General features: G+C 44.0%; 1 protein-coding gene across 4 annotated transcripts in view; it reads left to right on the forward strand.

Moving 5' to 3' along the window:
• Positions 1–22941, forward strand: part of CRIM1 (cysteine rich transmembrane BMP regulator 1) — a 185828-nt gene that overhangs the window by 91793 nt on the left and 71094 nt on the right. For all 4 annotated transcript variants that reach the window (XM_027622860.2, XM_027622858.2, XM_027622859.2 and 1 more), the window contains exons 5-6: positions 14612–14733; positions 21677–21859. In XM_027622860.2, the coding sequence (XP_027478661.1) occupies positions 14612–14733; positions 21677–21859 (305 nt within the window). The remainder of the gene's footprint in view (positions 1–14611; positions 14734–21676; positions 21860–22941) is intronic.

Below are 22941 nucleotides of genomic sequence, written 5' to 3' on the forward strand. Positions count from 1 at the left end.
TAGTAATAGGAAGGGAAGAAAGTCTAAATGAAGTCATAAAACAATTATATTTACTTTTTTCTTCACTTTCTTAAAAAAAAAAAAACCTTAGGAAAGGCAAAATGAAATAAACTTATAAGACCAGTGATTTAAGTCAGGGTAATCAGACTGGTTGAATTGTAGAATCCAGGTGATAATCCAGTTAAGTAGATGACCTGCTGGTCAGTGGCTAATGGAATATTGCTAGCCGCTTCTTTTTTTTTCTTCTTTTTTTACCTCTGTAAATAGAGAGTCACTTATATAGCAGGATTGGAGAATATCTGGTCAAAGGCTAAATCCGTAAAAAAAAGGGTTTACTCTCTTAAATTGCTTTCTAGTAGAAGGTGGACATCTCTGCCTGTCAGCCTGCCTTGCTGGGTGTGTTGGGGGAGGATGTGATATGCGTCGCACCCTGCTAGCCCCTCACGCTCACAGGTGTGAACTGCAGCCTGCTCGTGGCTGCTCACTGGCTCCTGGACCATGTTTGTACTTGCTTCTCCCCAGCTCTTGCTCCTTGACTTTCCCTGAGGTTTTATCTTCGTCTGTTCTCCTGTCCCTCTTTATTCAGCTCCTCCATATTCTTACTGCGTTTTTCTGTGTTTTACTCTAACTCGTGTATGCACAGACACCCACACCCAGCATTATATGGGAACAAGAGCGTTAGATTCTCTATTCCTAACTCTGAGAGGACCGTTTCTTTCTCTGACTCTTAAAATAAAAAAAGATCTACTGAATTAAGTTCCCCTTTTATTTGTTTGATCCTCAGCTTTATTCCTCTAAGACGTTGAGCTTAGAAGACAATTTCCCACTCATACCCTGTCATATCATAACAGCTTGAAACACTGCGATTTCAGGAAGGGAAATAAGATAAAAGGAAGGATGTCAACCCCATTGTATCTGAAGGATACATCGATACACAGCCCATGACCAGAACAAAAGTCATAAATTCCCTTTACTTTCACTGTAACATCTAGATGTTTGTATTCAGCTGCTTTGGGTTGAGAATCTAGGACGCTTCATTCCCATTCCTCAGTCTTGGTTTCCCTGTGCTCTCAAGAAAAATCCGTCTTGTTGGTGCTACATTGTATTATGATAGACTCTTAGTAGATTACCATCACACTGTTTCTTATGAGGAGATGCAGATCTTTAGAGAAGGAGCTTTCTTTTCTGGGGTTCCAGAATTCACAGCCTGACATTGACTCTACCAGATGAGGCTGTCAGAATGAAGTCTTTGGCAGGTTGTCCCTTCCCTTCAAAGAAGCCCTTGAGTTAAATAAAAATTAATTTAACCACAAAGCTACGGTGAGTAAAAACAAGGTGCAGCTTTGAAAATGTCAGATGTCAAAGACTCATTGAGGGCCTCATGGAAGACAGAGAACACTGGGCTTGGTTTGGTGTGGGGCATGATGATGAATAAGATGTGGCTTAGGCTTGAAGGAGCTCAACACCTTACAGACATCAGCTCTGCCAGTTTCAAGAAAGTTCCAGACTTTTTGGAAGGTAATAAGAAGGGAACACACAGAGAGTGATCTGCCTTCAAGAAAAGAATCGATTAACAGACTGGCTTTCTACCAAATAATGGAACTGAATTTAAGAAAAAGCTGTAAAGTAATTTGCCATCTGTAGCTCCAAACTCAGAAATCAAGGACTTCAAAAAGCACACATACAGAAAGCTGATTATAATTTTTCACATCCCTCCGTCTTTGCATGTAGTGTTTAATCTTGGGTTCATACAGTTCCCATGTCACTGGGAACCCAGTGGATTTTCTTACTCGTCTGTCCACTTCTGAGTAGTAGTTTTGGAGTGACCGTATTAGGAGTCCTTTAGCTTCCTGTTTGCTAATGTACATACACTGGGGTGGTTGAACTTTCCAGAGCTCCTCAGCCAACTATCTCCAGAGCCTCGGTCTATTGTTCTGCTAGTCAAAGCCTCGAGGTTGGTGTTGGGAGGGATGGGAGTGGTGGGTGGGAGAATTATGCAAGGGCCAGGAACACAGAGGGCAAGACTCTCAACACAGGACACATCAGCCCAACCAGACATATGTGTCAAAGCCAGAAACTTCCTGAGGGTGGCTTGGAACCGATAGGTCCCTTCTCAGAGCTCACAGTGTTAAGTTCTTTGGGTCATCAAATGATATTTATTATAGATGCATATGCTTTTAACATTGTGCTAGGTAATTAAGTTGCTTGTATCACGCCTACACAAGCTAGCCAGTGGAAATTGTCCCCGAATAGGCATTTTCAAAAGGACTTCATCAAATTAAGAGCCTTGTAATTAATTATCATATCCATCTGTTCCCAAGACATTGTCTCAAAGAAGATGGCACTTAATAACTTTTTTTTTATAGGATTAGTCTATTAGGACAAATTTCTCTAATTCAGATCACTTTTTGGATGTTCTCTTGATTTTGGATAATTTATCCAGCTGCTTTTTGGGACTGTTGTAAAATTAAATTATACAATATGTAAAATATGCATTAGCATAGCTCAGATCTAAAACATTCCTGATTGTTGACATGCTATCATGGTAGCTTTCCCTCTGTTTTTAAACACATCCAGAAAAAAATTTGGAAATATATTTGAAGTCCTTTCTCAACTAAAAAAAGAACATCTATTCTGTTGCCCTCTGCCACAGTAATTTTTGGCCCAAAAGAGCAAGTCAACTCATAACTAAAAAAGCTAGAGTCTATATTAAACTCTGATGTTTTTAAAACAAAATAATTTTCGGAATTCCATGTTGTTATTGGACTTATCCCCAGATGGAAGAAAATATGCTTTCCTAGAAGTAAAGCCCTTGTCCATGGAGAAGAACTATCTCCCTAGTAGAGAGTTTAATTTGTCAATAATTCACTTCAGATGTGTAAGCCCTGTTCTTCCTATACTAGTGCTTTATGCCTGTTGCATTTCACCGAGAAAATGACCACTATCCAGTCTTCTTTTGTATTTAAGTCCTGAAACAAAGCGGAAGGCTCTCTTTGAGTGGCTTACAGTTTGGCCTGGTCATCACCAGACATTGAATATCTGGCCCTCTGACACTCACTGAAAGAAAGTAATTCAACTCCAGTCCATAGGACTTGGAAAGCAGACTGCACTGCATGGATAATACTGAACCTCAGAGGACTTTCCCCACCCACCCTCATTTGATATTATCATCATCATGACGCAGGCAAATACAACAGCTCCAGACAGTTTGGCAAAAATGTTTTGTGAAGGTATTCATGTGACTAATAAGCAAGTCTAAAATGTTAGAAATTCTCCTTCCTCTGGAAATGCCCAAAGCAACTGCAAATTTTACTGTTCATTTGCACCTGTACATTGGATGTAAGTGACAGGGCTCCTCATTGTTGTGGAGACACAGTTTGCAGACAGTTCAGGGTTATATTTGCCCAGTAGACATTTAACTGCTTAACTGCGAATAAGGTGAAGGTGAAGACAGCTTGTTTCTCTTGAACTTGATGCTCACTTAATCTGAGAATGTATCACACAGACAAGTGCATCTTAAATTGCCCTTTCCTGACTTTGCCTTTTTTTTTTTTTTGAAAAGGAAAGAAGTTGTATGTCATGGCTCTTACGATATAATCAAGTACTTTGATTACCGTAGCTAGGTCATGGATTCCTGAAGACTCTTAATGATACTTCTTGAGACATTAGTTTGTGTATTTTTGAGGGCAAGGATGCACTTTAATATCTCTCTCAGTGCTGAGCACAGGTAAATAAATACTCAATAATTGCTTTTAATTAAGTTAATAGTTGATCTGCATCGAGTCCTAGCATCAAAACCCCTTTGTGTTTTTGGTCTGTTCAGGGAATGACTGAGTATTTACTGAGTCCTGGACATTGTGTTACCTGGTGGGAATAAGACGTAGACACTGATTTAAGAAGCTTACAGTCTAAAGGGAAGGCAAACACATACAAATCATTACAGTTTAAAGTACCACATGCTTTAGCAGAAGTGTACAAAAAAAAAAAAACTCATAGAGCAAAGAGATACTAATTCTGATTTGGAAAACTGTTGGATTTGACTTTTGAGCTAAGTCTTTAAGAATGAGTCAGAGTTCACCAGCTGGAGAAAGAGGAAAGGGCATTCTAGGCTGTTGTGGTCATTGAGTTTTAAACTTTTCATGTGACTTCCAGCTTAAAACAGTATCGCTAATCCCATCTATCTTTATGATTCAAGAAAAATGGAATTCATGACATGTTGATTCCCCCCCCAATAATAACCACCCCTTTTCAGGACTACATCACTTGTTTAAGATGGTTTATTACTTTCCTGTTGTTTTCAATTAAAGATGCTTTGCAGTGTGGTGCACACGGCCCCTTCTTACCCAGCCCTGGGCTACTTCACTAGTCTTCCCCCCGACCCCAACACGTAACATGCTCCTGGTAGGCTGAGCCCTTTGCTCCAACCTAAATATACTATATTCTTTCTTGCCTTTGCAAATTTGAGTAAGTTCTTCCTCTTCCTGGAATGTCCTTACCTGCACCCCCACTGCCCCCATGCCTGATAGCCACTCACAGCCCCCCTTCACACACACATACACACAGCTCCAGGCATTTATCTTCGGGCCTCTCCTCAGAGAAGGCATCATGGAGGAAGTGACCCTTGGAGGGAATGGAGGACTGTTAGGCCCAGGAGGGACTTCAGTGTTGAAGATGTTGAACAGCTCCCTGCCCTGACTGGGCTTTCCTCCAGCAGCCACCGTTAGCTGGGGTCTCCACACAGAGAGGGGAGGTGGTTGGTTGATACACAGTTTGCACTTGGCCCCTTGGCAGGCTTGGGGCTGAATTTGACCCCAAGACATGTTTTCTTTGCTTCACTTTCCCCCCCTCCATCTTCAATTATTTACATTTTAAAACTGGCATGCTTCACGTAAAAATATGGCTTCTTTTGAGCAATGGGGAGGTGTAGCAACATGGACTGTGCATTTCATCACGGAATGAATAATGAACAGACCTTCCACAATAGCCCTCTACTCTTTCAGAATTCCTGCCTGACTCTTGAAGACATTCAGGTTTGGCCTCTCTGGGTTTAGCTAACTTGGGGTTGGTGTCGAGGGACCAGATGTGGATGGAGGTTAAAGGGGCAAGAAGTTTAAAGATATCATGAAGATAAGGGCTCAGGTGAAACGCTGGGTTTGGGCCTGTATTGCTAAGGAGTTACAGTCAGGATGAGGCTCAGGCTGGGGCAAAGAGGGAAAGATTTCTGGGGCACATCGGTCTCAGGGAGGCTGAGAGTCAGGTGGTGGGAGCATGGGCATGGGAGGACCAGGAGCATGAACTGTTGTGATCAGTGAGTAAGGTGTTCGGCTTCAGAGATTTTAGAGCGCTGTGGCCTCAGGAGTGAGGAGCTGGTGTGCAAGACGCAGATTCCAAAAGATCAGGCGAGGTCGGGGGATTGAAAGTGCTTTGTCCACATTGACATGGAGGCCTTCCAAATTATTATATAAAATAGCTAACAGGTGGTGAGCGCTTCTCTGTTCCAGGTACTGTCCTAGGTGCTTTTCATATATCAGTTTATTTAGTTCACAGAGCAGTTCCAGGAGATAGGAGTACTTTAATCATCCCTATCTAACATAAAGCACAGGTGAGGCTAAGAGAGATGCTATCACGTGCCCAAGGTCATATAGCTCCTTATGGTGAGAACTCAAACCTAAGGTTGTCCTATGTCCCAAGTGCATTCTCTGACCGCCCCCCCCCCCCTTAGGAAATGGAGGGGAGACAGAGCCACAGAGAGGGAGGGCCTGCATGAGGGAGGAAAGTGACAGCATGAAGGATATGGTCAACTAGGAGGGAGCTGACATCCCTTCCAGCCCAGGTGAGTAAGTGAGTGTGGGGGAAGTCACCGTCTCACTAAAGATAGCTGTAAGGCAATATCATCTGGGGGCAAGCCACCTGGCTTGTGTCAAACTGTGTCAAAACCGATTTGAGTAGCACGCTTTGCAGTGATGTTCAGATGTTGAGAGTTTGTCTTCAAGGGGAAGGTTGGGGAAAGCAGAGAGGTTGGAATGGAAGAATGAGTCCCCAGGAAGCAGAGCAATGCTCTTGAGGACAGGAAACCAGAGGATCTTGCACTTTGCACTGATGACAAGGATGAGAGGTCTGGGAATGGACAGCCCACATGGGTCCAAGTGGACACATGCTTCACGACGCATGCTGGGTCAGCAGCAGCTCAGGCCCCGGATGGCTCTGGGGGCTCCAAGGCATGTTAGCCACCCAGGCTGTTGAGGTTCTCAGATAGAAGGTTAGTCCTGACATCTCTGGTGTTTGTTCTTCCTGTGCTCCGGAGAGGAAATGGAAAAGTTCACATCCCACTGTGTTCTCATTTGCGATTGTATATCCCACTCCTTCCTAAACTAAACTCCCTGAACTGAGAGCCAAAACTCTTTGCATCCCCGGCCCCACCCAGCTGAGTGCCCCTGCTTGTACTCACCCAGCAGATCATTCGGAAACAATTGTATGTTCATACATAAGCTGATTCCGTGTTCCAAGGCACCCGGTTCTGATGTAGTCCGTGATCCCAGCTCTGAGATGGGAATACCTTATGTTGCTCTGTGCAGACTTCCTCTCCACATCCGATCCCAGTCCTTCCCGGAGCTCGGTTTCCCTTCTTTCTTCCTCTTCTTGCTCACCGGTTCTCCATGCATCTCTCACTCCTGCCCCTTTACTCTCCAAGCCCATCCTGCCGACCACGAAGAGCAAATGCCAGCATTTTTCCCCCAGACCTGAGGACATGAAGGCAGAGAGCCTTCTGTTCCTGGGACTCGGTCGTTGTCAGACTGTTGGGCTACACACAGAGGGTGGTTCAGGATGCCCGCCAGGTCCCAGCTCTTCTGTTTCAACAGGGCCCCAGGCCCACAGGGGAGTCTTTCCAGCTGGGCTCCTCGGCTGCCAGGACTGAATCCCTCTGGAACTGTCCCGACTCTCTTCTTTAGCCATCACGTTGAGGTGGTGACGTGTGTGAAGAGCCATTGCCTCCTCAACCCACCTGCTTACTGTGGAGCCTGGTTCTAGAATGTGACTCCCAATCTTAGAGGAACCATGTGGGCTTATCGATTCCATTTTCCTACCATTTCTACCACTTTTCTTTCAGCTTGGCACTGTAAGATAAGATTCCTGAGCCACATGCCAACCTTGAGGAAGCTGTAATCATCTGCCCCTCGAGAACAGCAGAAGAGAAGGGCTACAGTGTCGACTTTATTAAGGTCTTACAGTAGACTTTGTCATTACGACTGATACTAGAAATGCAAAGGAATATTTTACCTCGTTGCCCTCAATTTATATCTTCTGTGTTTTGGAGCATATCCTTTGATTGCTCCCCACAGGAAAAAACAAGACATAACCATAACAACAATGCAGACTGATTTTACTATCGTCTCCGAAAGGGCAAGTGGTGAAGAATTTGCACTTTCTGGCTGTGAAATCGAGAGGGGACAGCTGTTGGAAGGAAGCGTGTGATCCTCAGAGCTGGGCCAGGTGCTTGAGCAGCTAACTAATGCATGTGTATAACTGCCCGCGGCGAGGGGGGGGGTGGAAATTCAAGGACATCGTGCAAGAATTAGCTTGAGAAAGGGTGACTAAGGGTTTGTTACCGAGTGAGTAGCAAATCTCTGATGGTGAGCCATGAGAAAAATTGGGATCCTAAGAAACTTCCCGAGGAGGGAGTGCAGTTCTCCATAAGGATAGTTATACCCTCAGGAGGGAAACCCATTTATTTTGGGATGTTTTACTTGCAGTATCTCTTTCCCTCTCTCTCTCTCTCTTTTTTTTTAACTTCTGCATTCCTGGAAAGATGTAAAAAATTTAATCAGTACAAAAATAGTGCATCGAATTTAATTAAACTTGAATCTACTTTTTACAGAACTAGGTTTTATGTGTTATAATTTCCATTCCTGACAGTTATTTCATTAATACACTGAATGGAATCCTAGTAGTACAAGTGCTGTTTTGCCCATTTATTTCCACATTTCTCCTTGTTTCCTTTAACTAAAGGGAGAGCTCCCTCCCGCCTATAAGTAGTAGTTTTTTACTTACAGACAGTGCTTCTCCCGTTTTGAAGGGCTCCTGCATCCAGTCAGGTGCGGAGTACATGCACGTTTGGGAGGGACTGTTGCGGAGAGCCTCATGGAGTGGTTTTCCCTCCAGGATGTGGGCCGGGATATGGGTCTGCTCGGGGGAAGATGAGGCCTTGAGGCCTCGGTGGTTTGTTGCTTCCACATTTCCTCCTCTGCAGGAGTTTATTGTAGGGGAATGTTAGAATAACATTTGGCCTCCGCTCTGCATGGCGCCCACCACAGGGCACTCCTGTGCTTTGCTGAATAGCAGTGGGAGTAGCGAGGAGGCCTCCTCTCCTGTGGCCTCTTCTGGCCCCCCTCTGGCTTTGTCTCCTTTACAGTGTCTCTAGTCACTCTAGTGAAGCACACTATTGATTCTTCAGCTAAACTGTGAAGCCCTAACTTCAGTTCTGAGGACATGCCCAGGAATCTGGAGACACCAGCATCAGGCCTATTGTTTCTTCTCTTGCATTGCTTAGTCCTCTTTAGTAGGAAAAAAAGAGAGAGTTGTAGATGTGTATGTATGCTCCTTCTCAAAAAAAAAAAAAAAAAAAAAGAAAGCTTCTTCGGAGAGGGGGCCCACCATGAGCTGGGCCTGACGGTGGAGGGCTGGCAAGGAGAAGGGGGTGGGGGAGGAGGCGAGGAGCCAGCAGCGCGGGCGTGCAGGCGTGTGATGTGCTCCGAGGACAGGGTGGACGCCGGGAGGCGCAGAGAAAGGCACGAGCCAGGATCGGACTGTTGCAGTAAAGGGAAGGCGAACGGCAGTAACAGAAGTGTGGGATTTTAGAGTGAGAAGAAAGCTCATTCCACTCCAGCCATCTCATTTTTATGATGAGAAACCTGCCTCCCAGTGTGGCTGGCCAGGGTGACACGTTTCCTGGCAGACAATAGCATGACACAGTCACTGTGGTGCCTGTCTTCACGCCACGCGTCTCTCAGTCCTAAGCAACCGTATTGGGGCAGGAAGGAGGTTTTGTAAATGATTGAGAGCAAGTGCTACGAATCATCATTCTTATTAACATGACAGAACTTGTTGGACTTGGCGTTTTTTTTTTTTTAAAGATTTTATTTATTTATTCATGAGAGACAGAGACAGAGAGAGAGAGAGGCAGAGGGAGAAGCAGGCTCCCAAGGAGCAGGGAGCCCGATGTGGGACTTGATCCCAGGACTCTGGGATCATGACCTGAGCCGAAGGCAGACGCTTAACCATCTGAGCCACCCAGGCGCCCGCCCTGGATTTGGCGTTTTCTACTAGAAAGTGGAAATGAAGCCATGGCAGCTGAGAGCCTGCACCTCTGTGAGCAAGTTGCTCAGAACGTGGGGCCCGGGTTCCCTTGAGTGGAATCTCCTGGAGGGCTCGAGATGCAGGCAGATTCCGAGCCCTGCCCCAGACTTGCAGAGGAACAGTCCCAGAGGGTGGCACCTTGGAACCTGCATTCTAGACAGGTTCCACCGTCTTGCCCTCCACACACTAATTTTGGAAAAGTGCTGTACCTATTAGCTCTCAGTCTGAAATTTATACCCGTAAAAACAATGCCTGGTTTAATCTCTGACTCTCTGGCTTTATCTTCATTTTTTTTTTTTTCATTTACGAGACAAATAAGACCTGCCCTGCACTAGAGGAATTCATGGGAGAGGCAGTTAAGATTTTGATTTCATAGGATGAGCATGTTCAGTCCCAAGAGTCCGGTACCCATGTGTACTATTGAAGTCAGAGGAGAGAAAATTAATCCTGGTTGCCTTTTTTTTAATGTTTCAAGTTTTTATTTAAGTTCTAGTTAGTTGTTAACATATAGTGTAATCCTGGTTGCTTTTTGATCAGAGAAGGCCTTGTAGGGTGGGTGGTCTTAAGGTTGTGTGGAATTCACCAGCGGCAAAAGAGTTGAGGCAGAGTGCGCATCGGAGCTGTGGCGCTGGGGGAGAGGGGTCGGTTGGGTGAGTGGACTCGGTGAATGGCAGATTGCCCTTGTTGCTCAAGTGCAGCAGGTGGGGGAACCTGTAGAACATGGAAGCTCAAAAAGATAATTAGAGGCTCGACTTACAAGCACTTTGGGGGCTGTGCTAGGACTCTGGCCTGCCTGGGACTCTCTGTGTCGTCCGGGAAGCGAAGGACATGAAGGGAAAGCATCGGTATATACTGCCTTTCAGCCAACGCAACCAGCCAGCCTGGGTCTCCTAAGGAGGGGAGTGCCCTCTAGGGGCTTAGATGATTTCTGAGCGCTGTTCATCATTGTTAGGCACTCAGATGCCCACAAAGCTGAATCCATTACCTACTCGAGAGAAAAAAAGACAGCTTCAGCAACCCACCTGGCTGCAGCTGTGATTACATTATGCAAGGATTTATTAATGTGGTGTCTTGATTGATCGTTATCTTAATACCGAAGATAACATTAGAAGCTTGATTTTTCTGGCAAATTGCACCTACAGGTTGCTTCTTGTTTGAAGTTACAAAGCCCTTAGCCCACGTGTTGTATGATTTTGTTTCTATGAACTGTCCAGAATAGGCCAATCCATAGAGACAACAGAGATTCGTGGTTGCAGGGTCCAGGGGGAAGGCAGTGGGGAGTACAGGGCTTCTTTTTGAGGTGTTGAAAATGTTCTAAAATTAGGTAGTATGATTGCACAACCCCGTGAATATAAAAACCACTGAATTGCACTTTAAAGGCGTGAATTTTATGGTATGCTAATTATCTCAATAAAGGTGTTATTTTATTTATTTATTTAAAAAAAAAAAAGCCCTTAGCCCTTCTGCTCTGGGTGTCCTGCAAATAATTCTGCCTGAGTAGCCTTTTTGAGTTCATGGTATAGAAATCTCAGTGTTTGCTTCTCACTTTCTCTTCTGTATTTTTGTTTTGTTTAGTTACTATTATCCCTCTTTTATTCGTTTCCAGTTCTGTTGAATTTAAGAAATATTTATTAATGACTACGCATAGTAGATGCAAGGAGAGCTTGTGGTAAGATTCGCACTCACGTCACCACAAGCACAGTGAGAGGAACCTTAAGGGAAGTATGGGATCTGGCGGCTCCGAGAGAAGCTGTGATCTGTGATCTGAGGTTGGCCCACAAGGACGGATGGCATCTGGACAGACAGCTGGATAAGGAGTGTTCAGGAGGGAGCAGGGGTGAGTGGTGCAAAGGCAGCCAGGGTGAGGGCTTATGTGGAGAACAGAGGAGTGACTGGAGCAGAAGGAAAATGAAGAGAAAGACCACAGAGTAGAATTGGGGGGAAGAGGCACGTGGACTTGACAGTGTTGACTCCCAGGCTGAGCAGCTGATCAGTTAAATGAGGAGCAGCTGAAGACTTTTGATGTCAGCAGTACAGGAACTGGGCCATAGGATGGGTGTGAGTGGGAAGGAGAGACCCAGGGGAGGGGAGGCCAGGTGAGAACATGGAAATCGGTCCGGGGTGCGGGGGTCGATTTAGAAGTGAGGGTAAGTGTTGACATCGATGTCATGAGCATCTCCTTCTCATATATCAGTCTGTTTCCTCTGCTGCTGATCCACATGTTTTCTCCATTTTCTTGTTTACTCTTTAGGCACTGGGGTAAAGGGCAGGAGGAAGACTGGGGAGAAGGGACAGAGAAAGAATAAAAATGAAGAGAAAAGGTAGTAAGGACAGAAGAGCAGTTTGCATGTTTCAGTTGTTTTGTAATTCAGCATTTCCTCTTCATGATTCGCTAGAAAAGAATCTAGTCTCTTCTAGTGGAAAATACAGGGCAGGAAACCTTATTTAATTTCAGCTGTGGAGGCTCTGTGCCTCACTGTTCCCACCTGTAAAAGGGAAGAATACCTACCTCCAGTGTAGGTAAACCAGGGAATCTACAGTAATCTTGTTAAAGAATTTTTTAAAACTACGCTGGACTCACATAATTTGTAGACATAATAAATTTCCGTGGCAGGTAAGGGTCCCGGTGAGTCCCCCATTTGTGAGAGAGAGAGTGTATACCCACCTGTCGAAACATAATCCATGTGAGTTGTATTATGTGAAACTATAGGAAATTGCTCTTTGACTATTTTTGACCTACAAGAAAATGACAGTTTCCCTAAAGTTTCAACCTAATAGGTAGCTGCTTGATAGATATGTGATGTGAGCCCAGGTTTTCACCCTTTCTGGTTTCTTAGTAAGTTCCTTCTTTATTAAGGTGCTAATGGTCTTTAACACCTGTTCTTCTTCGGTTTAGGGGAAGCTGTGAGAAGACAAAAGACAGCAAGAATTGAGGAAGGGTTGCCAAGGGTCTAGCCCAGAAGGGGAAAGGAGCTGGGAGCCAACCAGCCCGCAAAAACAGGGACACCTGAATCCTCAGAACTTGAACACGTAGTCATTCTGGGTTTAGAAGCAAAAATTCTGCTCAAGGGTTTTCCTTTGCTAAGTGGGTTACTAGGCAGTTGTGCGCAGTTTCAGACCTTCTGTAACATACTGTAAGACAACCTTTGTGAATCTCTACAAAAGCAAGGGAGAGATCTAAATGTTGAGAAACAGGTCAGATGTAAAAGGAGGAAAAAAGAAGCCATACGGCAGACTCCATTACAGTTTTCAGCTTGGTGGGATTTCTGACAGCCTAGCAGAGAGCCTGGCGCATAAGTGCCCATACGTGTCCAGGACAGGTCACTGAAGGGCTGGAGGATATCTGAAGAGGTATTTTTTTGGTTCATTGTATACTCTCTGGTGTTTGAATTAGAATTATTCCCTGGAACAGGGAGGAAGGTGGATCCCAGAAGATGTGGAAGAAAAGGTTAGTCAGCTCCTCTTGTACGCTGCTTTCATTATAATCACATGCAGATATCAGGATCAGGGCGTGGCCTCTCAATCGCCTCGCCCCACTGATCTGTAGAGACCGAAGAGTTGAAGTTATACAGAGGATCAAGAATACACTTGAAATACCGTTACTGTAACATCACAGGGATAGGATTATCTGCTTAAAACTGCAGTGACAAGGCACATACAAAGGAAAGACTATGGGATAACCTTTGCAGGAACTAAAAACCCAGTTCATCTTTACCCAGCCCTGTAAGGTGATTGTCCTGTGGGAATACAGATCTGCCCACATAGAACAGGCAAACTTTTATCTTAAACCATAAGAAGAAACACCGGTTGCAGCAAAACCTTAATTATCTAACCCCCTCTTCTCCCAGGTGCCCAGTATAACCGTCGCCCCACTGGGAAGAAGGCTGAAAGGGCCCACCTCGAGAGGGGTTGTTCACACCTTTCCAGTGGCTTGCATGGTCTTTGGTGCAAATTTTAATTGAAGTTTGTTTCCTTTTTTGTTCTACGGTTAACTATAAATGTAACTAGACCTCTGGGCCTGATTATTGAGGTGCTTGTGGACTACATGTATATTTTGTTAAACACCCAAAGAACAATAGGAGAACAAAACAATCAATTAAGGGAGTGGGGAACAAAACCAAAATTAATGAGTGTGTTACCAGTTCTTCCCTGCTGGGAGTGTTACCCTCCCCTGATCTTGACCTGCACTGTACCCAGATACCCACATACTTCCCGCAAGGATGTCTCTTTTTAGGATGCCTTGCTTTCACTCCTGTCACCCTGGGAACTCCTTGAGTCATCCGGCCTCTGATCCCCACTTGCAGCCCTCCCTGGGGCCGGAGTCTAGCTGCTCCTTCCTTTTATTTCATTTATATCCTGACACCCTGCTGCCCTGAGCTTCTCATTTCCTGCCTAGTTCCTTGTAACAGATCATCAGCAGGCAGTTGACAACTTTTGTTCTCCTCTCACGAATACCCACCACTCTGACTTTCCTCTGTTTGGGCTGGTTTCCCAGGAGAGTTGAAGTTAAGGAAGGGTGAGAGCCGGCAGCGCGAGCTCGCAGTTCAAGGAACACCTTGTTCATGCGTGTAGAGATAAATGGACATGTAGTAGCTTAGAAGATGCCCCAAATTAAGACTTTCAGCTTTCACGTAGCTGTCACAAAGTCCACTTACCGAAGCTTGTGCCCTTGATAAAGAGCTCCTCAATCTTCCATCAGAGTCTGTTTCTTCTGTGATGCACAATTATAAATTAAGGTAGCTAAAGATGAGGGTGCTCCCAGACACAGTCACACTGACAAATAGGGACTCAAAAGATACTTACTTAATAGCTGAAAGAAGGGTCAGAAGAATCTCTGAAAAACACCAAAAGGTCAACAGCAACAAAGCAGCAACACAGAGCACCCCTTCCATGTGAGCCCATGCGAGCATCACTGGTTTATGGGTAACACCATAATGTATGTACACAAACACGGCCCCGCATCAAGAGAATGCAGGTTATACTGGTCTGGTTAAGTAAGAAATGACAATGCATTGTAGGAATATTTCTGTCAAAATGGTTAAAATTAAAAATACAGGTGTATATTAAGGAGATGAGCCTCAGTTATTGGGAATGCAAATTAATGTTAGCACACACTCCCCATTTCCCTGTGACCCCAGATACCCAGGATAGCGTCCTATAGACAAGCTCGTGCCACAGCCCCTGCCACCTTGTGGACTCCCGACTTCTATGTTGTTGTTTATTCATGGGGTTTTCCTTCCCTTTTCTTTGGTTTCAGATGCGAGTGTCTCTCTGGCTTATGTGGTTTCCCCGTGTGTGAGGTGGGATCCACTCCTCGCATAGTCTCTCGTGGAGATGGAACACCTGGAAAGTGCTGTGATGTCTTTGAATGTGTTAATGGTACGTGGGGTTTCTCTTGTTCTCAGAGAGTGTACATTCGTGCAGGAGGAGGGGAGGGTTCCATCTGGCCACTTCTGCCTTTTGTAAGGCAGGGCATATACTCAGGGGCTCAGAGCAACTCCCTCAAGAAAGAAGGTTTGCTTGAGATCCCACAGTGCAGCAAAGGCAGTGAGGAAAGGGGACCCTCGTTCCACCCATCAGAAAGAGGATTTCGGAGGTGGAGACCTGGATTTCATGTAGCTGTCATATTCTGCTGTGTTTCAGTAGTGCAGAAATGTTAGGATTTCATGAAAAGAATCATGGAGCCTGTAATCATCCTGCTGCTGCTGTCAGGAGCCAGTCTGTAGAACGAGCACCACACCGAAGCTACCACAACCTGAGACAGGAGAGGCATTGCTCGTCTAGCGGAATATTTTCCTACTTAGAGAGCACGTCTTTGACCAGTGCTGGGTCCTTCATATTGGCCTGCTTTCAGCTTGAGCCTTGTGGCCCAGAAAAAGCATTCTTCGGTCACAAGATCCCTTCAAATAGAATCCCCCTGCCCCTCCCTTTCACCTTTCACAAGAGGGCTTGGTGTTTGGTGACATGGGGCTGATTGAATTTAGGTGCCATAAGGGAGAAGAACCTAAGACCTGTCCCTCCCTCAGAATTTTCAGAAGGAAAACAAAGAGTAAAAGTCAAGCAAGTGAAATGTCAATAATTCTAGCCCTGTTGAGTCAATACCTAGACACAAGGAAAATGAACATGCATTGGGACAAATCCAACAAAATCATACGTGCAGAAACCCCCATAGTAACTGCTGCCTCTAAGACACCAGAGTTCAGAAGAATTTCTGCCCTCTCTCAAGCCTGCCCTCTTCCCCAAGAAAATTCAAATTGAGTTCTGTTTCATTGCGTCCCGTAGTTTTGAGTGCAGTGGCCACCTGTCATTTTGTTTTGCTTGGAGGAAACACTTGCGGTATGGCTTCGGGGTCAAGAGAACATAGACTGGAACCGAATGATCTCACTTTGAGAATTGGTTCCTCTGCTTACCAGCTGTGTAACTTCAGGTGCCTCTTGGTCTCCCGGGGCCTCAGTTTCCACATTTGTCAAATGGAGTGAATAACAGTCACTTAGATGAGGTTTTATATGGGAAGCAGTTACAGTGGTGCCTCAAGAGCAAATGGTCTTTATTTTGGGGTACCCACCTCCTGTTCACATCCACAGACACGGTTCTGGATATTTCCGAGGGCATAGAGAAGGTGAGATGAGCTTCCTGACTCAGACCTCACGGATGCAAGGCAAAGGGCAGAAGTTTGTGCTCAGTGCTTCTCCTCACCTATAGTCATGCGTGTTAAACACCAGCAAATGGCCCAGCTTTTTCTCTGGTACCGCTGCATAGGTGTATTTGTAGGTGACGTTTTGTATTTAACTCCTACCGCTTGAGACCAATAGTCGCTGCGTCCCCTGTGCTCCCAGCATCTCAGATGTGCTTCCTTCCAGGACCCCTTACTCTGTCAGGTGCTCTCGTGTCTGTCTAATTCTCACATCTGAACCGCCAGAGGGCAGAGAGTCTGTCCTTGTGTCTGTGGGTAGGAACATGTTGTCTGCCTCACGGAAGGCACCCAGGTTTTCTTGGGGGAGTGAGTGAGCAGATGCATGTCATCTTAGTTCCCTCTAGAGGTGGCTATTAAATACCAGCCCACAGAGGGGTTACTTTATGGGAATCCTCCATCTTTTACTGCCCTCCCTGAAACATTAATCTTGAAAGTCATTTGTCCCCTGGAAATACCACCGCTAGTAATCCAACTTGTGTTGTGTCCTCTGGGGGAGGAAGAGAAGTGCCCTTCTTTCCCTGCATCTCGATTATAGAAATTCATTGTCAAGCCTTTCTTATCAGGACATTAACGTCACATCTCACCCCAGTGTGGTGTAATTCAGACAGCTAAGGACTGCACCCCACCTCAGGGGCCTCGGATGAATCTTTGGGGCCTGCTCCCATTTATAGCCTCACTTTTTATAGAGCTCTGAGTCCAGGAATAGGACTTGCCATCTGCCATGAGAAAATGCAGAGATGACAAAGCTGATACTCGCACTTTTTCTGGGGGTGCCTCTTTCTTGCCACCACAAACTTGGGTCATCTTTGCTTTATTTATTGTCCTATTTAGTGTCTCTATTACTATCTTAGTCATTGAGTTGTAGATGAGACTAGAAACGTTAATGCTATGAAGATTCATAATCAAGGAAAAACAATAATGTTTAAAGACATTCTATCTCCAAGTCTATATTTTACTTCTTTTGAGATATACATACATACACACACATAATGCACACACACACACATATCTGTGTGCCTGGGAAAATCTTACTATTGTAGTAAGGTCATCGTTAGAGGATATTACATATCAAAAACTCATTGTTATCATTTAGAAAGGCAGAGGTCTATATATTTATATTTATAAAGCTTTGCTTATCCACAAGAGATTTCAGGTAACTTTATAGCAAAAACAAGTAACAGAATGCTGAAATATTAATGAGAAAAGAGGGAACCATAGAGTGGTACGTAAAAGTTGAAAGTGAAAACCAAAAAGAAAGCGCCCACAGGTACGTAGGCTGTAAGTGTCTGTCTGTATAATTGCCAAGGCTAAACGTTAGCCAGGCCCCCGACCTCCTGGCCATCAAAGCGAAAAAAGAAGATAGAGTCAGATACGCAGTTCTTATTTTTAGAAGAAAGAAACCTCCTTGGAGGGAGCAGCTCTCTTCTCACCTGGAAATTTGAAAAGCTCTAGATGATGCAGTCGTTCTGTCCTGAGTTACTTTCATACCACTAGTCCAGACACAGGTTTCCTGTCTCAGCAGAAAGCAGAAACAAAATATTAAAATGCAACTCCATGAACGTAGTTCTCAGAGATCAGTGTGACACACAGCTGGAACGTAGATGACTAGAGCATTGTCTCTTGGATTTTGAAAACTCCCAAAAATGTAGGAATAGCTCTAGAAGCCCCCCTCCCCTACAGGAGACAGTGGATTGAATATTAACATAACTAACCACATGTAGAAATGGAGATAGCAGGCTAGCACTCAGTTCCTAAGCTGCCATTGAGGTGATCCATATGCATGTGTGTGTGTGTGTGTGTGTTTGTGTATGTTTTAAAACAAGCATTAAAGTGAAAACACAAGATGAAAAATGTTCACAGAGAATTTGAGAACTCCTGAGTTTTGAAAACATTAGCCTGGAGGAATAGATAGAATATTCTCCATAAATATTACTCTCTTTTCAGTTTGGGTTGGTTTGGTTTGGTTTGGTTTGGTTTTGGTGGTGGGACTGGAGAATTGCAGACCAGATCGAGGCAGTTTGTGACTGCATTCTCTGATGAGAGCCAAAAGGAGGATCTATGAGGTATCGGCTGAAGGACAGGGCTGTTTAGGAACCAAGGGAACAGGTGGTATGATTGAGCTCCTTTTATGGAAACTCAGAAGTCATCAAGGTCATCAGCTGGAGGTCTGACCTCCACAGCAGTGGTGAAGCAGTCTGGAGTCCCCTTCAGTACGGTGTCTGTTTGGGCCCAGAAACAAAAGTTTCATCATCCGTCAGCTGAAACTGAGCAATGGCCTCTACTTTTAGATGGGCACATGTTCTCCATTTTGCTCTAATACACCCTTACACGAGCCCACCCTTCTCATTCCTGGAGGAGTTTAGATTTGAAATCTCAAGCATAGAATATGGAAGTGATCATTTGGTTGCTTTAGGCATGTGATCAGTTGTGTTATGTATATGTACAAACATCGGAGTAAAGCAGAACATCTTGGTTCGAGTGTCATAGCCAATAACTGACTCTTTCAGCATGGGAAATTCACCAGTCACGGGAGAGCCATACCCAAGGCTGGCTTGCTCTTTGTGTAAAATTTTGGCACAGAAAACTTACCTGCAGTCTTTTAATATGGAAATTAGTGCAAAAACATCTACTGAGAACACTTGGTATAGCAATAATGCTCAGTAATGTTTCTAGAGACATAGTATTTACTTCAACAGTAATGAAGAGAATACTGCGCTTTGAAAGAAATATTCCTCATTATGCACTTATTGAGCACCCATGGTGTTCCTGGGGCCTTATCAAGCTGATCTTACTTAAGAGCGAGACCACTTTTTGCAATCCTTTATAATGGTGGTTCCCTAAGTAGATCTGTTGGGTGCATTCTAGCACACACACCTCTTCCCCACCGCCCCCCCATGGACAAGGGCTTTTTCCTCTTCAGGTATTTAGAATCACATGTACCCTGTTTTTGTGATCCATCTGTTTGCTATTGACATATGGAGAACTTTTCAGATCTTTCCCATCTGACCTTGTCTCTTTTTTGGCTTATGCTGTCTACCCACTGGGCTTCCACACAGCTCACCCACAGTAAAATGAGACCAGAGGCAAGGTATTGGCCTTTTCCTACTGAGAGATTGAAGAGAAAAAGCAACAGAAGTGTATCTGTTTAGATTTTTCTTCCACTTTCACATTTGATATAAAGTTCTATGTTTGTCTTTTCCTTCACTAAAATAATATACCTATCACATCTGCCAATCAGTGTAATTTGGCAGGCAGTAAAGGTTATTAACTATCTCTGCTACAAGGTTCTTTTTCAGGAATTCTGGACTTTATTAAAGAGGGAAGAGAAGATTCCATAACTTAGAAATATAAAATTTAATTGGGCAGACACAAAACATAGACAAAAATCACTAAAAAGACACTTTTATGCATCTCTGTATTGAGAAGTACAAATTATACAGTAGATTATTTCTTTGTGATATTTTTCGTTTCCACAACCACTTAAGTTGTGCTCTTCGAGAGGTGGTAGTCATCTCCACACTGTTCTGAGATTCACATCTATCCCCTGCAGGCAGGGGAGTAACTGGTCATTGCTCCCCAAAGACCAGTGTCATCCTTCTTATCATGTATTTTCCTGAAGAGACTCTATAAATTTCTCTCAGTTTCAGGGATTTCATTATGTTATGTGGGGTTTTTTAAATTATTGTTATCCTAAAGAGCTGATTATGTTTTCTAGGCTGGGTTTTTGGGGACTCCTCATCCCTCTACATTCCACCCCCTTGCTCTCTGTGTATTAGCTAGTGAAATCTAACTGCCAAGTCCTTCATTCACCCTGTCCCTTCCCGCTTAAGCGTCTGCACACACCCGCATAAAGACAGGTTCATCTGGAACAGCGTTATTCATAACCAGACTCTTCCCTCCTCACCTCTTCAAATCTTGCATCAAGATTTGTAGCTTCACGGAGATGGTAGATGTGGCTGATTAATGCAACCAAGTAATTAATATTGATGGGCTTATACATTTTTTTCTTCACTTTGAACGGGGGCTCAGCATTTCGTTAGAGTGCACTGCTTTACCTCACTGCAGAGCGTGCAAGTTTGATTTGTAAGAGCACTCCATCTTCTATACTTTTGAAACTTGTGGTCTCACTGCCCAGTTCCTTCCAGTCCCAGCTCAGATTAGTGTCTTGGCTGAAAGTATATAGAATTCTGAGCTATAATAAAATGATACTTTGTAATCCAGCCTTAATTTTTAAGAAAAGAAATACTGTATACAGGTGCAGTAGGGAAGAGATTCAAACATTCACATTTGCCACCTGTGTAAACAGGGATGCAAAGCTCGCCTCAAACCAGTTATGTGACTTTAGGCAGGTCACCTAATCTCTTTTAAGGTTCATTTTCCTAATCAAAGAAATGGATAGTAACACTTGCTCTGTCTTCTCCACTGGACTGTTATAAAAATCGAATGAGAAAGTCACTGTCCTTAAATACAGATTAAGTGCAAATATATTCAAATTAAAATGCAGTGAAAGTCTCTTTAAAAATTGTGAACATGCAAGGTGACATATTAAATGATGTTGGGATAGAGAACCCCATGAGAGATGCATGTATCATAATCCAGTTTTCCCCACCTTATTAAACAGGGTACCTCTGCTCAGGAGAACTTTCTTCAACTTGGGAGTATTTTTATGTTGCTAGCCTATTGAGACACATATCATGATCATGCAATTTACCAAGTTAAGTTGTACAATTTAGCAGTTTTTAGTATATTCACAGGGTTGGGTAATCATCACAGTCAATTTTAGAATGCTCATGAATCCCTGCAAAAGTTCCCAACTCATTAGCAGTCACTCCCCATTTGCCCCCCAAACCCCCAGTCTTAAGCAACAACTAATCTAATTTTTGTCTCTATAGATGTGCCTATTATGGGCATTTCATGTAAATAGAATCATAATAAGCTGGGTTTTTTGTTTGGCTTCCTTCGATTAGCATAATGTTTTCAAGGTTCATTACTGTTATAGCATATATCAGAACTTCATCCCTGTTTAAGGCCAAGAAGTATTTCATTGTATGGATATACCAAAATTTTGTCCTTAACATCATCAGTTCATAGACATTTAGGTTGTTTCCAAGAAATGGAATGGTGTTTTGTTGAAGTCCAAGTACTATTAAAATTATAGATTATTGAGCTAGGTAGAAAAAATAATTTAGGGAAGAACACAAAAATATCATCTCCAACAAGACCTAGTTTTTTTGAGGTGGAACAAAACATAACATGGAGGCGAGATCATTTATTTAAGGCAGAGCATTCTTTAACAAAACAAATGTAATCTCTTTAAATCACATTTCAGATATGTGAGTTTAATGGTCGAAGGGTTACCTTTGGAGAGGGGTAAAGCAGTGTAGGCTTTGTTAAGGAGAATTTCAATCTCTTGGGGCAAAGAGGAGAGCTATGTGACTTTTTAAATTTTACTTTATTTTGCATTGCCTTATTGATTCTGTTATTTAAAAAAATTGTATTGAGTTTAGTACATTTCTATCAAATTTTAACCTTCTGCTGTCAGGATTTTCTTGAGGCTGTTGGAAACACAAAAGGACACCGCTCAGAAATGACTTTGAATGTGCCTTGTTTGCTTTTAACTCCTTTCAGAAACAAAGCCAGCCTGTGTATTCAACAACGTGGAATATAATGACGGGGATATGTTTCGAATGGACAACTGTCGGTTCTGTCGATGCCAAGGGGGTGTTTCCATCTGCTTCACTGCCCAGTGCGGAGAGCTGAACTGCGAGAGGTACTATGTGCCCGAAGGGGAGTGCTGCCCCGTGTGTGAAGGTAAGAAAAGGTGCTCATTAAAGATTAATAAGCATATACATGGCTCAGAGTTTTAATACCAAAATCTGCCCAAAACAGTCTCATCCAAAAATAGTGGAATATTGAAGAAGTTCCCTTTTTATGACATTCGTGATGCATCTTTTAGGACTTCGATAATGCCAGGAAGGCTGTGTGAAAACCTCTCCCCAAAGGAAGTTATGCCCTGGGTGTAGAAGGTGAGCCACCTGCTTACAGAGGTCAACATGAGAGTTCCCACAAGTGCTGTCAGTTACTCCCCTGTGGTTCTAGCAGTTCCTCAGTAAGTTCTGGGGAAGTTCTCTTTACCCTGACATCAGAGTTCACCCCCTGTTTTCCTCAGATTGCTTGGCTAGAACAAGCCAGCCCTAATCACTGACCATCTCAGCCAGGCAGCTCAGAGAGGAGCTTGTCCTGCCTCCTTTCCACACCCATACCCCTCCAGGGAGGGTCAGAACTCGCTGCCCTCCCCACTCTTTGAAAACATGTGTTGGCAAGGGTGGGCTGTGTGGCATCGTGGTGACATATGGCCCAGCCAAGTGCCAGGTGTGGCCCTGGGTTGAAGGTTCTCAGCAGCCTGCTTTCTCTATATCCCCTCACTCCTCCAGGAGCTAAGGGTTTCCTGTTCCTCCAACAGGCTTTATCCTCCCATCTCTGATATTCGTAAATAATAAACATTTCAGAATGATAATTCTAGATATCCATTCACTACAACCCACCCATTTTAAGGCTTAGGAAACGGGAAGTTCGGAAAAGTAGAAGCATTTGTCTGAGTTTATAATGAAACCGGGAATGATACCCCCACATCTGACTGTGTCTCTCCTGTGACCACATCACACTGGTTCCCCAGAAAGGAGGGTCATGTGAGCCTTCTTGGTCCGGACTGACTGGGTCACAGACCTTCCATCTGGAATCAGACATGTCACTCTCATGTCTGACGTTCACCCTGCCTTTATCTGCGCACAGGAAACAGGACAAAATGCCATGCCATGTTCCATACCTTTTTCTGTTTTCCTAAAATCCTGTTCAGTGTCCGAGCTATATTTACCACATAATACTGAAGATCT

Source organism: Zalophus californianus, chromosome 8 (assembly GCF_009762305.2).
Source record: "Zalophus californianus isolate mZalCal1 chromosome 8, mZalCal1.pri.v2, whole genome shotgun sequence".
In the NCBI taxonomy this organism is placed as follows: Eukaryota; Metazoa; Chordata; class Mammalia; order Carnivora; family Otariidae; genus Zalophus; species Zalophus californianus.